The sequence below is a fragment of the Loxodonta africana genome, chromosome 2 (assembly GCF_030014295.1).
Source record: "Loxodonta africana isolate mLoxAfr1 chromosome 2, mLoxAfr1.hap2, whole genome shotgun sequence".
NCBI classification, from domain to species: Eukaryota; Metazoa; Chordata; class Mammalia; order Proboscidea; family Elephantidae; genus Loxodonta; species Loxodonta africana.
This window is the reverse complement of record NC_087343.1, coordinates 143659074-143679414: the sequence shown is the minus strand read 5'-3', so window position 1 is coordinate 143679414 and position 20341 is coordinate 143659074. Positions and strand designations below refer to the sequence as shown.

The following is a 20341-nucleotide window of genomic DNA, read 5'->3' as shown; positions in this document are numbered from 1 at the left end:
TTGAAGACTAAGGTGCACCTGACCCAAACGATGGTGTTTTCAATTGCCTCATATGCATGTGAAAGCTGGACAATGAATAAGAAAGACTGAAGAAGAACTGACACCTTTGAATTGTGGTGCTGGTTAAGAATACTGAATATACTGTGGGCTGCCGGAAGAACAAATAAATCTGTCTTGGAAGAAGTACGACCAGAATGCTCCTTAGAAGCAAGCTTGGTGAGACTACATCTCACATACTTTGGACATGTTATCAGGAGGGATCAGTCCCTGGAGAAGGACATCATACTTGGTAAAGTAGAGGGTCATCGAAAAAGAGGAAGACCCTCAATGAGATGGACTGACACAGTGGCTGCAACAATGGGTTCAAGCATAACAAGGATCATGAGGATGGCAAAGGAACGGGCAGTGTTTCGTTCTGTTGTACACAGGGTTGCTATGAATCGGAACCAACTTGACGGTGCCTAACAACAACAAGCAAGAGAAAGGAAATAAAGATTAAGTGGAAATTAATGAAATAAAAAAACAGAAAAATAACAGTCAATGAAACTAAAATATGGTTCTTTGAGATCAACAAAATTGATAAACCTCTAGCCAGACTGGTCAGGGGGAAAGGAAAAAAGAAAAAAAAAAAAAGACAGCAGACACAAATGATCAATAATCACGAATGAGAGAAGCGACGTGATATTCTACAGATATTAAAAGGAGTAAAGAAAGATTATGAACAACTTTTTGCCAATAAATTCGACAGCTTAGATGAAATGAAAAATTCTTTGGAAGATACAAACTATCAGAGCTTACTCAGGGGTCAGAACACTCAATATTGGTAAGATGCCAATTTTCCCCAAGTAGATCTACAGATTCAACACAATTCCAGTCAAAATTCCAGCAGGTGCCTTTTTTGTTTAGTAGAAATTGGCAAACTGATTTTAAAATCATATGAAAATGAAAAGGACCGAGAATAGTCAAAACAACTCTAAAGCTGGAGAGCTAACACTATTTGATTTCAAGAATTACATTAAAGTTACATAAACAAAACAGCATGGTGTTGATGTAAAGACAAACAGATGACCAGAACAGGAGTCCAGAAATAAACACATATGTTAACAACTGATTTTTGACAAGGGGGCAAAGGCAGTAGTAATGAACAAGGAGCTTTTTAAACAAAGGGTAATGGAACAACTGAATATTCATATACGCCCCCCCCAAAAAACCTAACAAAATTGAATCCATACCTTGCACGATATATAAAAATTAACTAAATATAGGTCATAGCCCTAAATGTAAAATCTAAAACTACAAATCTTCTTGAAGAAAACAGAAGATAATCTATGCAACCCCGGATTAAAACAAAGATGGCTTAGATACAACACCAAGATCACAATCTATAAAAGAACAAATGGTTAAAATGGACTTACTCAAAATTAAAAACATCTGCTCTTCCAAAGACACTATTAAGAGGCTGAAAAGACAAACCACAGACTGGGAGAAAATCTTATCAAAGCATAGATCTGAAAATGGACTTGTATCCACATACCCAGTACCTGCTGCCATCTAGTCGATTACATACATGCACAAAAAACCCATAAAGACACACCTATATTGTCTAAGGGGCCTTGGTGGCACAACGGTTAAAACACTGGACTGCTTAACAAAAGTCAGTGGCCTTTTGGTTAGCTGCTGAGCATTTTAGCCATTGCACCACCAGGGCTGCTTCCATAAAGATTACAGCCTAAGAAACCCTATGGAACAGCAAACAACAACACAGGTGTATGTATCTATGTCTCAAAACGCAATAAACAAACAAAAACAATAAAAAATGGACAAAAGATCCTGACACTTCACGAAGACGATATGAGTGGCAAATCACGTGAAAAGATGCTTAACGACATTTAATCACTGAAGAGATGCAAATTAAAACCACAATGAGATACTACCACACACGTATTAGATTGGCTAAAATGAGCATGCATTTTTACAATCAGGTTTCTCGTAAAAATCTCTTGACAAAAATCAGATTTGGCAAAATGGGGTATACATTCCTCACCAGCAGCCATTGGCTGCAACTTAGCTGCCACAGCTCCCAGGCCTACATCATTCACTCATATCACTTGCCTACCCCTGTAGGTGTTTTGTTTGAACACCAGTTCAGTGTGTGACCTTGAAGAAATCACTTAACTGTTTTGTGCTTCAGTTTATCTGTAAAATGGGAAAATTAAAGCTATCTACTTCAAAGCATGGTTGAGAGGAGTAAATATGGGCACACAATATTAAAAATGTGTTTGCTATTATTTCTCAAAATGTAGTATAACAACAGTTGCAACCAAAAAGAAAACGAGAAAGCTAACCTGCACTAAAAGGAATTCTTCAGGTGGAAGAAAAGTTGTTCTAGATGGAATCTCAAAGATGCGGCAAAGAATGGAGAGCAAATAAAGTGGTAAATATGTGGATAAATCCAAACGAATACTGATTATTTAAACAATAGTAATGACTCATAATATTTAAAGATACATAAAATACATGAAAGCAATAGCACATAAACTGGGAGGGAGGTAAGTGGAGTTGCAGTGCATTGCCCATGAGGAAACTGGTAGTTTAGACTTCAAATAGTCAGAGATAAAGAAAACATAAAACCACCATGCTAGTACAAAGACCAAAAAAGAATTTAAAGAACTTATCCAAAAAGTAACAAGTAGAGAAAAAGGAACACAGAACAGATAGGACAAATAAGGGTAGTAATAATGACAATATGATATTTACAAGAGATATCTAAAAATAAGAATACAAAAATGTTGAAAATAAAATTATGGAAAATAATATATAAGTGCTAACCAAAAGCAACCTAGTGTAGCTACATTAATATTAGAAAAAAATGATTTCAAGGCAAAACTTATTAGTAGAGATAAAGAAGATAATTTTTTTTTTTTTTAAGTAATAAAGCCTCCTTCAATTAATCTGGAAAATATAATAATGATAAATTTGCCTTTCACTCACACAAACTTTCAATAAGAAATGCAAAGAGAAGGTTAAAATGAGGCAGTGCTGAGGTGTTATTTACCTTCTGTAACTTTCTTCCCTGGTCAGTCCCTAAGATATATTAATAAAATGCCATGTAGATAATCATTTTCTTTTGCTACAAAACTATACTTCAAACTGCAAGTTTACAAGGAGCCTGAAAAGATTTAAATCCTGACAGCAATAAGTGAAGTCAGTTTGTTGAAAGGTTTTTTTTTTTTTAATTCTACAAGAAATTCGTGCAATCCTGCAGAACCAACATCTGTTTAATTTAGAGAAATTTCTTTTCTTTTTTAAAAGTAAATGAAAAACTCCTTTGAATTATTTATATATTAATTTAATTTTCCAAAACATAGTCATAGGGTTTGCTTTGTCCTATTTAACTGTAATTGTTACACATTTACAAACTGAAACAAAAAAGGATAGTACAGAGATTTCAGTTAAATCTTTCCACGAATAAAACTGCTTTTTGGTTCACTGCATTTTCAAAGTTGATTATCATCGAGCCTGAATCAAAGTTGTGAACCACAAACCATTTGTTTCTTAAATAGAAAAAAAAAGATTAGATTAGCAAAGTAGTATTTTAAAATTTATCTTCACACAGCTGAATTTTAGTATAAACTTGTATATCAAGTCCCTTTCCATTATTTATTCTATTAAAAAATATATACAACTATGATGTTTAAATACGTATTCCGAGCCATATGTCCAAACACAAATATTTGGAAAATTCAAACTGCTGCAACAAATGATGACAGAATTAAAGAAATAAAATGAGCTACAAATTATAGGAGGAGGAAGGAAAAAAGAAAAAAAACCTGTTCTTACGTAACATTTATGTCCAAATAGATATGTATATCCTAACATATATACACATACCCGGCTGAGTATAGACAGCCATCAAAATTTAACCAGTTACATACAGACTGGACTAAGCCCACACTATCTACAATAGGTAACAGTGGTGATTTCAAAAATTCTAATATATTTCAATAGTTTCATCAAAAATTATTTATGGTACTAGTCTAATATCATGAAGTTTTGAGAGGCACAAATTAAATGACTGCACTATCTATGCCAAACTGGGCACACTGACACCTGGCTGCTTAATTACGGTGCAGTATCAGTATCTGGATAGAGGCAACTAGAAAAGGGCATTTTACACATGCCCATACTTAGCAATCACATTAACGTTAATATTTAAAACTTTCAAATCTAAATACAGAGGGATACTTATAAAGCTGCATGACAACTCCCAGAACTTGGATAAATCTGCAAAATCTGAAACTTTAGTTCTTAATCCACTGATAGATATTATTTAAGGAGTAGCTATTTAGTCTTCAAAACTCTTAGAATTGAAGGATTGAAAACATGTTCATCCTTTGCTACACTGTGTCATTTGAAATTAGCAAGCATGACACCCTCGCTTAATTTTGCTCTGATAATCTCAACTCAATTTTGCTCTTACATGCAGAAATGTATATATGTATTTCAAGACAAATTAGAATCTGGAGTTAACTTCTGGTCAGTGGTGGTAAGTGATGACAGCTGCTATCCAACCAGCATTCTATGGTACCACATATCAGTCACTACAATATGACAGTCTTGTTCAGCACGTAGCACCTTAGGGTGGGGGAGGGGGCATGGCAGAAAAGCAGTTGCAACTTTTTTTAAACAGCAAAATGCTTTAAAAATCTATACAATTTTGCATAATCTTGTATTCTATTCCAGAATACTTGGAACAAAATCTTATTTCAACTGGCTCAATCTATACAAGTAAGATACAAACACAGTCTAAACCTTATAATGTACAGAATATGCATTATTTAATACTCATCAAATGCAATACAATCAATGAAGATTATCAAATAAGAAATACATATATATAAGCATTCTAACTTTTTAAATCATTTTAGGGTTACTAGCCAGATTACAGAAGTCTCATGTGCAAGGCAACAAACAAACAAAAACCTAACATCTCAGTGCATCCTACCATTAGGATAAAATGTATGGCACTTATGTGATACTAATATTACAATTGTCAATTTAAGCTGGGAATGACTCAAAGACATTAAAACCACATACGGGTAAGAATCATCCAATTAAAATGTTAAATGAAACAGACCACCTTATTCCCGTGTAAAAGTACTGAAATACACTATGTGCAGATAATTCACTATAAATTTATCCATTTCATTTGCCCCTATTGTAGTGTCTTAAATTATTCTGTAATATTCTACCTGTTCTAACAGTCTGATTTTTAAGGCCTGTAAAAACTGTATTGTTATTGAAATATACTGTTATTCTGTGTGGTAAGAATGCCTTTTTGAAAAAATAACATCTGGTTATAAATCACAGAATAAACCCCAAAAACAAAATTCTGACACTTTCTAAACTAGTGAGAAATAAATTATACCATGATATATCAAATTTAAAATTATAATATTAACTAACATTTCCACGGTAGACTTTTTTTTTTCTCTTCTTTTCCAAAAAATTAAACAGTGCAGAATAAGGTTTGAGCTATATTAGTCACATTTGGTTTTCTTAAAACACAAAACTTTATTCACCATGAACAATTAAAGGGCAATTTTCTTCCTCCACAACATATATAGACTTTAAACCTAAGGTTTTTAAAATATCAACTATCTATAAGAAAAAGTACTTTTAAATGGTTAAAAGGAATCAAATTACCAAAGTTTAGTGTGCAAAGGGTAGATACAAACAACCAAGAAAAGAGTAGATCACTGGTGTTGAATATTTAACATGAATAGCCCAAAATAAGTTCCAAAGTTTTTCTACTTTTACAAATTAAAAAAAAAAAAAGGTGTCCTTTCCAGTTTGGGGATACACATTGTACGTGCCCCCCAACAAGTATATGAGTAAGATTTTTAAAAATGTTGCCAATATTAAGTTCTTCGGTACCTAAAATCAATTAGAGGACAGCAATATTACAGTGGCAATGGTGCATCAATTCTCAAAATGTAGTTATGATCCCACACGAGTTGTGGTGGTTCTTTTATCTGAGAAAAAGCTTTTCAGAAGAAATACCTGCCCTATGCTAACCACCAGAAGAATGAGGGCTTCTCCTACTGACCAATAGGCCACTCTTGTATTTAGATCCTCTGCTCGGCTTCGGCCTTGAGCTTCTCTCAATCGGAAATGAGTCTGATAGTCGATGACAGACTTCAGAGCTTCATGAATTGAAACACAGGCAGATTCCATCTAAAGAAAAACACTTTCAGTTAGCTTCTTTAATGCTTTCTGTGCGATCCATCTAGCCGATTCATCTTTTGATCTTTTCTTTCAATTTGATCTCAATTCCTCATTTAATTAACATTCTACTAGACCGACACTCATTCATTCACTTACGCACTAGTTGTCCTATGAACGGGGCCTGGGTGGTACAAATGGTTAATGTGCTTGTTTGCTAACCAAAAAGCTGAAAAAGTTCGAGTCCATCAGGAAGCACCTCAGAAGAAAGGCCTGGCAATCTACGTCCAAAAAATCAGCCACTGAAAACCCTATGGAGCACAGTTCTACTCTGACACACACATATGGTCACTGTGAATCGGAACTAACTCCAGGGCAACTAACAAAAACAAGGGGACACTGGTGGTTCAGTGGTAAAATTCTTGCCTTCCATTTGAGAGACCCAATGCCATTCCTGGCCAATGTACCTGTTATGGACTGAATTACGTCCCCAAGAAATATGTGTTGCAAATTCTAACCTCTATGCCTGGTTATAATCCCATTTGGGAACGGGACTTGTCTGTCATGTTAATGTGTTTGTTATGTTAATGAGGCAGGATTAGTGTAGTGTATTATTTTGAGTCAATCTCTTTTGAGATATAAACCAAAAAAATCCACTGCCATTAAGTCGATTCCAACTCAAAGCAACCCTACAGGACAGAGCAGAACCACCCCGTAGGGTTTTCTGAGGAGCGGGTGGGTGGTGGATTCGAACTGCTGACCTTTTGGTCAGCAGCCATAACTCTTAATCACTGCACCGCCAGGGCTAGAGATTAAACAAGTAAGCAGAGTAGGGATGGGGGAAGACAGATGGCAAGTCACATGAAGACTGCCCAGGAGCAGAACCTCAGAAGAGACAAGTACCTCCCTCCAGAGGTGACAGGAAGAGAAAGCCTTCCCCTAGAGCCAGTACCCTGAATTTGGACTTCTGGCCTCCTAAACTGTGAGAAAATAAATTTCTGTTTGTTAAAGCCATCCACCTGTGGCATTTCTGTTATACAGCACTAGATAATTAAGATAGTACCTTGTGCACAGCCACCACTCATCTGTCAGTGGGGGCTGGCGTGCTGCTATAACGCTGAACAGGTTTCAGCAAAGCTTCCATACTAAGAGTAGGAAGAAAAGCCTGGCTATCTACTTCAGATATCAGCCAGTGAAAACCCTATGGATTACAACAGAGCAATCCGCAAGTCATCGTGGGGATGGCGCAGGACCGGGCAGCATTTTGTTTCACTGTGCATAAGGTCGCCATGAGTTGGAGGACTGGACAGCAGCTGATAACAACAACAAGGCTGATAGCTATAGAATTCGAGACTGGGCTCTTCAAAGAAGAACGAGGAGGAAGAGAATGGGCAGGTCAGTATGTTATATCACTAACAAGAGTATAAATCAAAGTTCAAGGTCTCAAAAATCAACAAATATGGCATAAAAATAGATTGAGTTAGTCAAAGTTAAATATTTTAAAAACAGGAGTAACATCGTTTGTTTAAATCCTTAGCTAACTTTTGAATCTGAAAGGGATAGATCAGAGTAGGAATGTCTTTTTTAAAAAAATATATTTATCAATTTTCTAAACAAGCGTCCTGTCTCATGTCAGTCAACTAAACCTACATATATATATATATATATATATATATATATATATATATAGGTTACGACATACATAACATATCGTATCGGGAATATATATGTGTATATATATACATACATATTCCCGATAGGAGGTAAGTTTCAGTTTCACTGTGTAATCAGTTTGTGAGTCTTCATCTGATAAAAACATACTTTTTATACATTCATTATATCACCTGCTTTGAAAAGGGTTATCTATTTTTTTTTAATCGCCAGAGTTTACTATTTTTCTTTGACTGAAAGTTTAATCCTGGTGATGAAATGTAAGCTTTATTATTGTATTACACTCATTTTATATCACAAACCACGTACTAAGAATTTTAAAAAGCCAAACCTGAGTTTGTCTTAAAGAATTAAGCAATATAGACATTAGGAAATAATTTACACATTTATTAAAGTCCTAGCAATGTAAGTATGAAAAAATAACTATAAAAATATTCAATTAAGAATGCTTAAAAAAAAGTGCGAGAAATTATGAGGTCTACACTTTGAATTTACCTATAGTATCAGAATAGTCAAATGTTTTTGTTGTTCTTGTTTTGCTTAGGTCCCTAGGAATGAAAGATTAGCAAAGCTGTGCTAAAATGAATGATTTCTAATTTGTGATAAGGGGCTAGAGAGAAAGGAACTGCTAGCATTTCTTTGCTTTCTATGTATTATAAAAATGGTATGGCCTAAGGATTCTCCTCCTGGAAAGTACTCATAAAAGTAAGGGCTTGACATAAACTCAGAATGTTTAAGGCTCCTTAAAGCCTGTCCATGGATGGGTTAAGAATTGCTGGACTAGAGGAAATCACAGAAATTAAGGGACTCGTTATACTGATTCATACAAATTTTGAGATATGGTGTTTCCTTTCTTTTGCTTTTAAAGTAGAAATTTTCATACATATTCAAAAGTACAGAGATAGTACAATGAACCCTGATGTCAAAAAAACTATTAACATATGGCTAAATCTTGTTTCAGGTCCCTGGGTGGTACTGTTTGCATTGAACTCATCCGCCAAAGTTAGTGGTTCGAACCTACCCTGCAGAAGAAAGGCCTGGTGGTCTGTTTCTGTAGAGACTACAGCCAAGAAAACCCTATGGAGCAGTTCTACTCTGTAAACACGTGGCATCACCATGAGTCAGAACTGAGTCGATGGCAATGGGTTTGATTTTTGGTTTAATCTTGTTTTATCCATATTCCCCATCTCATTTCCGTCTCATTGTAACCACTTTAAAGCAAATCTCAGATATTGTATTATTTCAGCTATAAATACCTTTTATAAAAAACCAAACCAAACCAAACCTGTTGCTGTCGTGTCAATTCTGACTCATAGCGACCCTACAGGACAGAGAAGAACTGCCCCATAGGGTTTCCAAGAAGCAGCTGGTGGATTCGAACTGCTGACCTTTTGGCTGGCAGCTAAGCTCTTAACCTCTATGCCACGAGGGCTCCAAATACTTTTACATTTTGTATTTATTTCTAAAAGATAACACTCAAAAACATATAACCCCAATAGCATTATCACACCTAAAATATTAGTTCCTTAAAATCAATTAATATAGCGTCCAAATTTCCCCAAATGTCTCAAAAGTTGTTTTCAAATCAGAATCCAAACAAAGCCAACTCAATCATTTGGCTGATTAATTACTATTTCTTTAGTCTTTTCCTTATCATCCATTAGTTGAACAAAGTGGGTCGTTTATCCTATAGCATTTCCTACTGTCTGGATTTTGCTCACTCCATTCTCATGGTGTTCCTCTATCACTGTATTTCTTGTGAACTGGTAGATGTAAGGGCTTGATGGGATTCATGTTTAATGTTCTGGGTGAGAACATCTCATAGACAGTGTTGTGTACTTCTTATTATATAATATCAGGAGACACAGTGTCTGGTTATCTTTCCTTTTGTGAATTATCAATAGATTTAGATGATATCAGTCTGATCCACCTATTACAAAGTTTCCCACCAGCCTTTCACCTAATGATTTCACCAGTGACTGGTGATCACTGCCTACTCTAGAGCCATCAATTTATTGATGCTTAAAAACTGGTGATAGTAAAATTCCATAATTTATTCTGCATTTACTAGTTGGTAATTTTTTTTAATTTTAAAGTATGTATCCCTACTATATAAGATGCTTATTAGCTTTTTGGAAGTAAAAAATAAGACTAAAAGAGGATAAAATGCGATATAAATGATGGAGGCTAAGTGATACTAACTGCTTTATTACTACTCATTTCCTACATTTACCTACTTCAGTTTTTAGACCAAGCAGTTCTACTCTGACACACATGGGGTCATTTGTGTCAATGGAACTGACTGTTTGGTTTGGTTTTTACCTTCTTACGCAAGCAAAAATTCATGAAGGAATAGAGGTTAAGGTTTAAAACAATGGCCTTAGAGAAAAACTGTTTTACAAAGCAAAGTGCCTTTCACACAGGATCCTAAAATAAAGAGAACATTTCTAAAAGAGCATTTGAATACACCTAATACTTAGAAAAGGGTTATGAATTAGGCTCTTAAGCACTCTTAAAAACTACCTCTATTACTACACGACTTACATGACTTTGGCAAAGAGACTAAAGGAAACCTGGAAATAATAAAATACCAGTTTAAGGTTTTAACAAGTGGGTGGTAAAAAACTATTTTTGATGTCTTATTGAATCTTTCAAATACAATGTAAGCTCATATTGTATTTGAACTAGAAATAAAATAACCCTTATCATCATCTGAGCAGTGTCTGTTCATTGACTTTAAATTTCTTTTACTACCTTTCTCGAAGACCTTTGAAATAAGACCCAATTTAGCTTCCTTTACAATATTTGTTAGATAATTTACCATTAATCTTCAATATTCTACCTTAAGTTACAGCAAAAATTATAACCGAAGCTTGAATACTAAGTACTTACATAAAGACTACTCTGTGATATATACATATGCATATATAAAAGCATCATTTCTGCCTCCAGTTATACCAACCTGTTAAATGAATTACTTTATATGGCCCTTCTGGCCATGGTCTTGTGACTCCCAAAAAATGACTGGGTGGGACAATGCAAACAAGGTGCTTGTGGCTAGTAATGTAAATACGGTGCATAGAACCCTTATGGGGGATGGATACATGCAAATAAGGTGTACAGAACCCTAACTAAGAAATTGTTTGGTTTTGCCACCCCCTAGGCTTAAAATGAGCAAATCCCAGAGGCTGGGAAAGGAACCTCGCTACCATCACGAAGCACAGCTAAGGGCAGAGCACATCTTTTGGATCCGGGGTCCCTGTGCTGAGAACCTCCTAGACCCAAAAACAGAGAGAGGTGTAACACTGGAGAAGGTGCCAGATGGTGAGAACCTGCAACAAGTGCAACAGAGAAACGGCAGCAGCAGAATCAGAACACTGGTGTGAGATGGCTGGGGGCTTCCCATTCCAGGGAGGGAGGCAGCTACAGTTGGCTTGCCAACCCACAGAGCAGAAGAGATGATCACCTTTGGGAAGAAGGCTTGCTGGTTGAGTGGGGAGCCTCTGGGCACTTACTGGCAGCTAAAGAGTTTTGTAACACTTGCCCAACCAGGGCAGAGGCCAGCCAAGAGGAGGTCTGTCCTCAGGGGGAGTACATGGCAGAAAGAGAGGCCTGCTTGCTTGCACAGCCAAGGGGAGCTAAAAGAGCTGTCCTACACTGAAGAGGGGAGGGGACGTAGTTTCCACCTCAGGGGAGACTTCCAGACTTTGCCTACATGCTTCCTGATCGTGATCTTGAGTTGTACTCTGTTGCTTCCTTAATAACTCGCTTAGCTGTAAGTATGGTCTTTGAGTTCTCTGTGGCCATGGTAACAAATTATTTCACCCAGCAGGGAAGTAGAGAGTGCAGTTGGAGGGATGGCTGGTGTCAGAATTGGTGAGAAAGTTGGAAAGCAGAGTTATATCTGACCTCCACCTCATAGCAATCAGCCTTGGGCTGATGATGATGGAGATTTTCTTTCTTCCCCCTGAAGTCAGATGAGGTCTGATGCTACCACGCCATTTTTACAGTAGGGCAGCAATGTTCCTTCGTGAATTATAGAAAAAGTTTCACAATGCTGGAGTTGTGATTGCCGAACCTTTGTAAATTTTCTTCCCTTATTGATGTTTTCTACCTTAACGATCTTTCTCCTTTTTAAGACTTTCTATACACTTAGAAGTTTGTAAAACCCTTTAGCACTGGTTTTCACTATAAAAATCTCAAGTTCTCTGTGAAATGCTTAATCTATTGTCAGAATTAAAATAGGTTTTAAAGACTGTTAGTATCAAACTTCTATGTTCATCAATGAGTTAATGCATAACATTACGCTTTTTTTCCTTTAAACATTCCAACATTATATTGCTGACTTCATATTTACCTGCGTAAGAGCACTGACTCGGTTCTCACTAGGAAACAAAGGTGGATCTTCCCCAACTTGAAAATCAAAATATACAGTTTTATGCGTGAAAGTTGAAAATTCATTGCTGAAGCAAAATTTGTATGTCCCATTTTTGGAGGCTGTGAAGGTAAAACTATCATATTGTTTCTTTGTCTCCTTGTATAACACATTGCCATCAGGATCTTCTAATCGACAATCTACATCGTAGTGACCTCCAGTAATCACCTATAAAAAAACAAACAAAAATGAAGAGATCACTGCAACTAACAAGTTGGCCAGGTTTCCTCTTAAAAGGGCAATAAACATACAGACAAAGGACTTTTACTCTCACAGGCAATTTTACATTTTTTTATTTTCACCACTGGATAGGACTTGGGAGGCAGGTTTCAGTTCAACCCTTCCATAGCTTTAAAGAAACTGAAAAGGTTTCCTCATTACAGGAAAGAAGAAATTCTAATTTACTGTTAACTAGCCAAACAATTGTACTAGTTAATGTGACACAGTTAATTTTATCTCCTAATTCTCCCAATGACCCTACAAGAAAGGTTTTTCTTCCCTATTTGACAGATTGAGAAATTTAAGTAACTTCCTGAGATTACTCATCTAGTAAATAACAGAGGTAGAACTTGAACTCCTAAGTTTTACTCTTAACAACTAAGATTATTACTATGTACTATTTTCCTTCCCCAAATTTTCTCATCTAGTTTCCTATTAGCACCATCCAAACACACTCATCAGGTAGTGTAGTTAGGTCGTAAAGTTGGTCAGTCCTCGGCATAACACCCCATGCATACTTCTACCATAGAATGTAAGCTCATTTTACTGCCAAATTACAAATAGGTTGTGTTTCTTAAATTCTTTTACATATACATATGATTTTATTTTGTTGTTGAGAATACACACAGCAAAACATATACCAATTCAACAGTTTCTTCATGTACCATTTTAGTGACACTGATTACATCTGAGTTGTGTAACCATTTTCACCCTCCTTTTCTGAGTTGTTCCCCCCTCATCAATATAAATTCACTACCGCCTATGGTTCCTATCAAATCTTTCAAGTTACTGTTGTCAATCTGATCCCATACAGATAGTTCTTCAAAGAGCATAATGCTCAAGACAGACTTTTTTTTACTAGTTAAGCTAAACTACTGTTTGGCTTTAGGAAGACTTCAGGGGATACTTCTGGTTTAAGGTTTAAAGATTATCTCAGGGCAATAGTTCCAGGGGTTCATCCAAACTTCATGGTTCCAGAAGTCTGGAGTCCATGAAAATTTGAAATTCTGTTCTGCATTTTCTCCCTTTTGATCAGGACTGTGCTACAGAATCTTTGTTCAAAATGTTCAATAATGGTAGCCGGGCACCATCCAGTTCTTCTGGTCTCATGGCAAAGGAAGCAATTGTTCATGGAGGCAATTCGTCACACATTCTATATCCTCCTCCTATTCCTGACTCTCCCTCTTCCTCTGCTGTTCTAGGCGAATAGAGACCGGTTGTTGTTCCTTGGATGGCCACCTGTAAGCTTTTAAGACCCCAGGCACTACACACAGAACTAGGCGGTAGAACAGAAGCACTGAACGTGTTATTAGGTCAGTTAACTGGGATGTCCCATGAAACCATGACCCTGAACCTCAAACCAAGTAACCAAATTTCATGAGGTGTTTGGTTGTACATAAGCAGCCTCAGCAGCTTTTTTTTTTTTTTTGATCATTGTTACAAATATATCTATCACATAACTTCTGCCAATTCAATCTTAAATTCTTTTATAAATCAGTTCTATGGAATTTTATACCTATTTTGTTTTGAACTACATTATGAGTTGAGGAGACTGCAGGCTTTTTTAAGACTGTATCACTTACAATCTTGTTTACAAATGAAACATAACTGATTAAACAATACTGCGCAACACCTGTGACTAAAGCAAAACCAAAACAGAACAAAGCAAGAGCAAACAAGTCTTCTGCCTGTCTGGAAAACTTGCATTTAAGGGCAGGCATAGTGAAGGGAAAGCAGGGAGTAGGTGATCAAAGGAGCACTGGTGGGACAGTGGTTAAAGCACTCAGCTGCCAACCAAAAAGACAGTAGATCAGACTCACTAGCTCACTAGCTACTCCATGGGAGAAAAATGTGGCAGTCTGCTTCCATAAAGATTTACAGCCTTGGAAACCCTATAGGCGCACTTCTACCCCGTCCTATAGGGTCACCATGAATCAGAATCCACCCAACAGCCAAGGGTTTGGTTTTGGTTCATGTGTAATCAGTTACAACTTGGCCATTTAGGTTGCAGAAATAAAGAGAAGGGAGAGATTTTTCCTGAGGTAACTGGACAAGCATTACGAGAGAGACAAGGGGAAAGGAATTAGAGGAGAAAGTCATTCTTAGATAAGAATTGAACAGAAAGAAAGAGGGAGAGTAGGGTATGTAAATCGATTTGAGAAAGAAGTGATAAGGAAGAGACACTGGGTTTAAGGGTTCCCAACCACCATGAGATTGGGTGGCACAAGTCTGTATTTTCAAGCTTGAACCCTCTTGGTTGGGCATATTAATGCTCTCTATCTTATCAGTAGAACAGAAAAGATCAAACTTTAGACTTCAAAGAATGATTGGTTATTTATGTGACCTTTTGCAACTTAAAATATATGATGAATAACTCAACTGTTACAAGATTATTTTGACAATTAAATGAAACATAATTATATACTTTGGAAACTATAAAAGATGTAAACACTAATATATAGTTATATAATGTTTTTACATAACACACAGTGTCTTATCAATTATGCATCTACCCTTTCCCCCAAAAGTCAATTGATCTTTCCTTCAAGTGAAAACACTTCATTTTGATACACCCAACTTTTTATACTTGACTGTCATACTTTGAATAATCAAATATGTATAAAACTGAATAGGACCAGAAATGACCACTGCCCCATTCCTCTCCCATTAAACTTTAAAACAGGTAACTTTACTTGTGTTAATGATACCCCTTTACAACCTGTCTAGCCACCCAAGATAGAAACTCGGGATCATTCTAAACTAAGTATCTCTACCTGTCCACATGATCATAGAAATCTCAAGCTGATCTTGCTGCTTCTCTTAAATTCATTCCATTCTTTCCACTTCTAATCCACAATCCACGCAGGACTACTGCCACAGTTTCTTAACAGGTAGTCCCACAATCCAATCTCTTCTCCCTCTAACCAGGGTTTTTCAACCTCAGCATTACTTTCATTTTGGGCCAGAAAATTCTTTGTTGTAGGGGGCTGTACTGTCCTGTTCATTGCAGCATGTTTAGCAGCATCCCTGGCCTCTACTACTAGATGCCAGTAGCAAGGAGCCCCCTACCCCCAATGCCATTCAACTGTGACAACCAAAAATGTCTCCAGACATCAAATGTCTCCCAAAAAAGAACCAAACCAAACCTGTTGCTGTCAAGTCAATTCCAACTCATAGCAACCCTACAGAACAGAGTATAACTGCCCCATACAGTTTCCAAGGAGCGCCTGGGGGATTCGCACTGCCGACCTTTTGGTTAGCCGCTGTAGCATTTAACCACTACACGACCAGGGTTTCCTCAAATGTCTCCAGGCATCACCAAATGTTTCCGGGGTGAGTAGGAGGAGGTGCCCCTCTTTCCCCTACCTACCCCCACCCACAGTGAAGAATCACTGCGTTTGCTTAAAACTGTTTGATAATTACCTGTGGCTTACAGCAAAATGCAAACCTGTTAACAATGGCATCACATTCCCCTGTTCCTCCTCTAGGTACCCACAGGATCTCTTTTATTCACAGCCTTGCTACTCTATGTTCCAAAAATACCAGACTATCAGAAGTTCTCTGAATGTCTATGCTTCATATCTGCACTAACAGTGGCAGCTGAACAGTTTTTGTTCGCTGAAGAAGAATCACACGATCCAAAATGACAATGCTTACAAATCTACACTTTATTACAGGAAAATATATGAACAACACTAAAGCAAGGCTATGCATCACCTCAAAGACTGTCTCACAGCAAGAGTTCTGGAGAGGTCAGGTCCAGGCTCCTTTGTCTTCCCTCTGTGAGGGCTGTGATGGACACACACACACAGTCTCTCAAGATGAGGAACCACCCAAGTGTGCAAGGAACACAGAGAGCTCAAAATGAAGTCTTGACTAGGCTTTTTTTTTATATTTTGCCGATCACACAGGCGTATTTCTGCTAAGTAACCAGTCTCAAGAGCAGAGCTCTTGCGGAGGGCAGGGGCGGGACTCACCTGGACCAGGTGCAAATCATCAATCCCACTATTATCAATAAACAATGCTGACGAACTGATACAAACTGTTCCTAAAGTCCTCTCACCCACAGTTACAAAGCAACGCTAACACTCGGTGTATTTCGTCCTTGGATCAGGGGCCAGTGCCAGGCACAAACTCCAGCAAAAGAGCTCAGGGTTAATTCCAAATTTGCTGGAATTAACTCTCACAACATAGCATATATGCCTGGAATACAGAGCCAAACCAAAACCCGTTGCTGCTGAGTTGATTCCCACTGATAGCGACCCTACAGGACAGAGTAGAACTGTCCCACAGAGTTTCCAAGGCTGTAAATCTTTACGGAAGCAGACTGCCATACCTTTCTCCTGTGGAGCAGCTGGTGGGTTCAAACTACTGACCTGGTTAGCAGCCAAGCACTTAACCACTGGACCACCAGGGCCCCTCTGGGATACAGAGCAACTACTATTTATCCTTCCAGATTCATCTCAAACATCGGCCTCAGTTAAATTTTCCCTGACAATCCTTCCTTCCTCTGCCAGCATGACACTTAGTGTGTACCGTCATTGTTGCATTTAACATTATATTGACACCTTACATTACAATCCCTGCTATCTCCTTTTCTGTCCCCTAGTCCTAATTCATGGAGTTAAGCAAGCCTAAGGGTCATTCTTAACCTTCTCTTTTTCATGTTCTGTAGACAAATCATCACTAAGACCTGTTTACTTTTCCTACTAACTTCTCTCCAATCCTTTCACTTTTCCCCTTTCCACTGCTAACACCTTACCCTGAGCCACTATCATCTCTTGCCTGCACCACAATAGCCTCCTAACCAGTCTCCCATCTCCACTCTGCAACACCTTACCATACAGCTACCAGAAATATTCTCATCATATCACTGCAAAATGCCTTAATATGACCAAAAAGGCCCTGCTGACGTCCTAGCTCTCATCTTCCCCCACTCTTCTTCTGGCTTCTTATTCTCCAACCATATTATACAACCTCTTTATGGTTCTCACATTCCCAGTGCTCACTCTTACCACAAGATCCTCGCAAAGGCTATTCTCTCTTCTCCCTTGTCAAAGTATTTATAACTCATCCTTTAAAAGCTCAGCTTAAAATCACTTTCTGAAAGAAGCCTCCATGGATTCCAAAAAACAGGTCACATATCCCCTATTTTCTGCTCTCAAAGCACAGTTTCGATGAATGAGCAGGTACTAATTAAGAAAAGAAAGATAGGAAGAGAGGTGAATCAAGAATGATGGCAGCAACCCTATCTGCTTTCATCACTTCTATTATCACCAGCACCTAACACTCAAAAGCTGATCAAATGTGTAAAATGAACCTACCAAGAAAAATGGAAACGGAGTAAAGATTGCTCTAGCTAATTTAAGAAACCACACTCTGTTAAATAAACTTTCTCTTTTACACAGTATCTAGGATCACAAAGGTCTCTCACTTATTACAGCAACTCTTTGGCAGGTGGTCATTCCGCCTCTAATGGAGCGCTCCCATGAGGAAGAGCGCATTTAACCAACAATTCTAATCTCAATGTAAAAACTGAAAAGCAGTGGAGTTAGATACCGGCCTCACTTCAAAGGTGTTTCAAGTGGAGAAGTGGATCCGGTGTGGGAGGCTGACACCGGGCACTACAGAGCAGGAATAACTAAGGAGGATCTTTTAAGAAAACTCAATGGGCTTTAAAATGAAGGGCATTCGAGAATATAAAGAAATGTCATAGCTAGGGGAAGCATTTCTGGAATTCATATATCCTAATATCCTGTCTTAGGTGTTTAGAGCAAGAAAACCGAATGTCTGTTCCTATTAGCTCCCTAGAGATGCTTCCTGAACCTGCCAAAGAGCGGAAAAACACGACAGGAGAGGGACACCCCGCAGGATGCAGCTCTGATCCTGAAGCCGCGAGCTGGGACCCCGGGACTTCCAAGGCCCGTGGTACCTGGAACTCGAGGGTGCACTTAGTGCCCAGTGTGATGTCCTCGTAGAAGCACTGCTTGGCATTATCCGGCAGCTCGAAGGTGATCTCAGAGGCGCTGCCGAGCCCCGGCACCAGCAGCAGCAAAGCTAGCAGCCTGCAGCCCCAGAGGCCCGCGGAGGCTGCCCAGCGCTGCGCAGACCCAGACCGCGGCATCCCGAGGCGGCGGCGGCAGCGGACTCAACGAAGCTGCGTGGAGACGCGGGGTCAGGTACGCGCGGCAGTCACTGCGCGCTGCAGGCCTCAGCCCGGGCCTCCCGGAGAAAACGCACAGCAGAACCGGCAGAGCCGCTCCGAGTCTCGGGGAGATTCAGGATGAGGAGCGAGCGGCTGGGACCGGGTGAAGGGCGTTGAGGGCCTGGGGTCGCAGCCCGGGAGCGACTTAAAGGCGCGGAGATAAAGCCGGCAGAAACCAACCGGAAAAGGCCTGCGATGGCCGGAAGACAAGATGAACGCTTCGGGAAAAGGGGCGGGGCCTGAGGCACCTGCTTTAGCGACCCGGATGTGCTCTCCAAAGGGTGGAGAGGCGTTGGAGTGTGTACGTGGAAGTCCGCGAGGCGTCGGCTCTGCCTCCGCTGCAGCCGCGGACAAGGGGCGGGGCCAGCGTGGTTAGCGTGGCACAGCGTGCAGTAGCAGGGCGGGGAGGCGGGCCCACGGAAGGGGCGTGGCCTGCTAGTGTAGCCTTGGGGCCAGCGCCGGTAGGACCCGCATCGTCCGCGAGAGAAGGAGAGTCGGCTTTTATCTCTGAAGAGCTGAGCTCTGGGGAAGCTACAAGAGAGCAAAGAAGAGTTTATTTTGCCCTAAGGGACTAATTACTAGCGGTAGAGCGCTTTGCAGTTTGCGGAGTTTTCTCAATATTTGGAACTCAGTATTTGGGAGAAACAATTTATCAGGGAGCGCTAATTCTGGGACTGCAGGATTTCTAATCCCTCCTTCGCCACTTTCTAGCTGCGGGACCTTGCGTCAATTGCTTAATTTCTCTGCCTCTTTTTCTTTACATCTGTAAAGTGAGGATAATAGTAGCTACCTCAGAGGAGGATTATGAGGTTTCAGTATTTGGAAAAAGCACCTAAAAGAGTAGTTGGCACATCATGCGCACCAGATAAACTTTTGTTAAGTAAAAATAAACATCCAGTGAGCACTGCTTATCACTAGGCACTGTGCTAAGCGCTTCACATGTTATTTCATTCGATCCCTCGAACAACTCTATAAAAAAAATAAGGTAGGTATTATGCCTATTTTATGGAAGGGGAAACCTAGAAATGAATTAGCCAGTGATCACACCGCTGGTATGTGTTGGAGTGCTTGATAAATAACCAAAAAAAAAAACTCGATGGGCATCCAGTTGATTCCGACTTATAGTGGCAGTATAGAACAGAGAACTGGTTCATAAGGTTTCCAAGAAGCGCCCAGTGGATTCTGAACTGCCACCCACAGAGCTCTTAACCACTGCGCCACCAGAGTGGTGTGTAATTATAGCTAACAGGTGTTGATTTTTTTTACAGTACATGGTACATTTTCTCATGCATATAAGCATGAATTAGGCACTATCATTTCTTCTTTATAAATGACCACAGTGTGGCTCTGCACCTTAAGATGGGCAGCAGAAGGTGAGTACAGGTTTTATGAGAAGGAAGTAGAGGTAAACGAGCAGGAACGAAGCAGGGAAACCTGCGGTGTTGAGGCGGGCGGCGGGGAGGTCATGCGGGGCTGTCCCGACCCCGAGCTGCCTGGGCGCGAATGCGGGCATGCGTGCGCCTGCGTGCGGATGTGTTGCGTGACAGGGCCGGCAGGAGTTGCCGGGCTGTTCAGCGGACCCCTAG

The 20341-nt window shown here is 39.2% G+C and overlaps 1 protein-coding gene across 1 annotated transcript; it reads right to left on the bottom strand.

The window, feature by feature from the left end:
• Positions 1-3209: 3209 nt before the first annotated feature.
• TMED7 (transmembrane p24 trafficking protein 7) lies at positions 3210-19033 on the bottom strand. Its single transcript, XM_003404486.4, has 3 exons — positions 18483-19033; positions 12254-12499; positions 3210-6237 (listed from the first exon to the last, which is right to left on the bottom strand). The coding sequence occupies exons 1-3, from the start codon at positions 18672-18674 to the stop codon at positions 6001-6003; spliced, it is 675 nt and encodes a 224-aa protein (XP_003404534.1). The 5' UTR covers positions 18675-19033; the 3' UTR covers positions 3210-6000.
• Positions 19034-20341: the final 1308 nt, after the last annotated feature.

Bases quoted from the DNA above. Each gene is read 5' to 3' on its own strand.
- TMED7 (XM_003404486.4), bottom strand. From the start codon at position 18,674: ATGCCGCGGTCTGGGTCTGCGCAGCGCTGGGCAGCCTCCGCGGGCCTC. The intron at 12,500-18,482 runs GTACCACGGGCC...GTTTTTTTATAG, and splicing joins AGTGCACCCTCGAGTTCCAG to GTGATTACTGGAGGTCACTA. The intron at 6,238-12,253 runs GTAAATATGAAG...GTTTTTCTTTAG, and splicing joins GAGTCAGTGCTCTTACGCAG to ATGGAATCTGCCTGTGTTTC.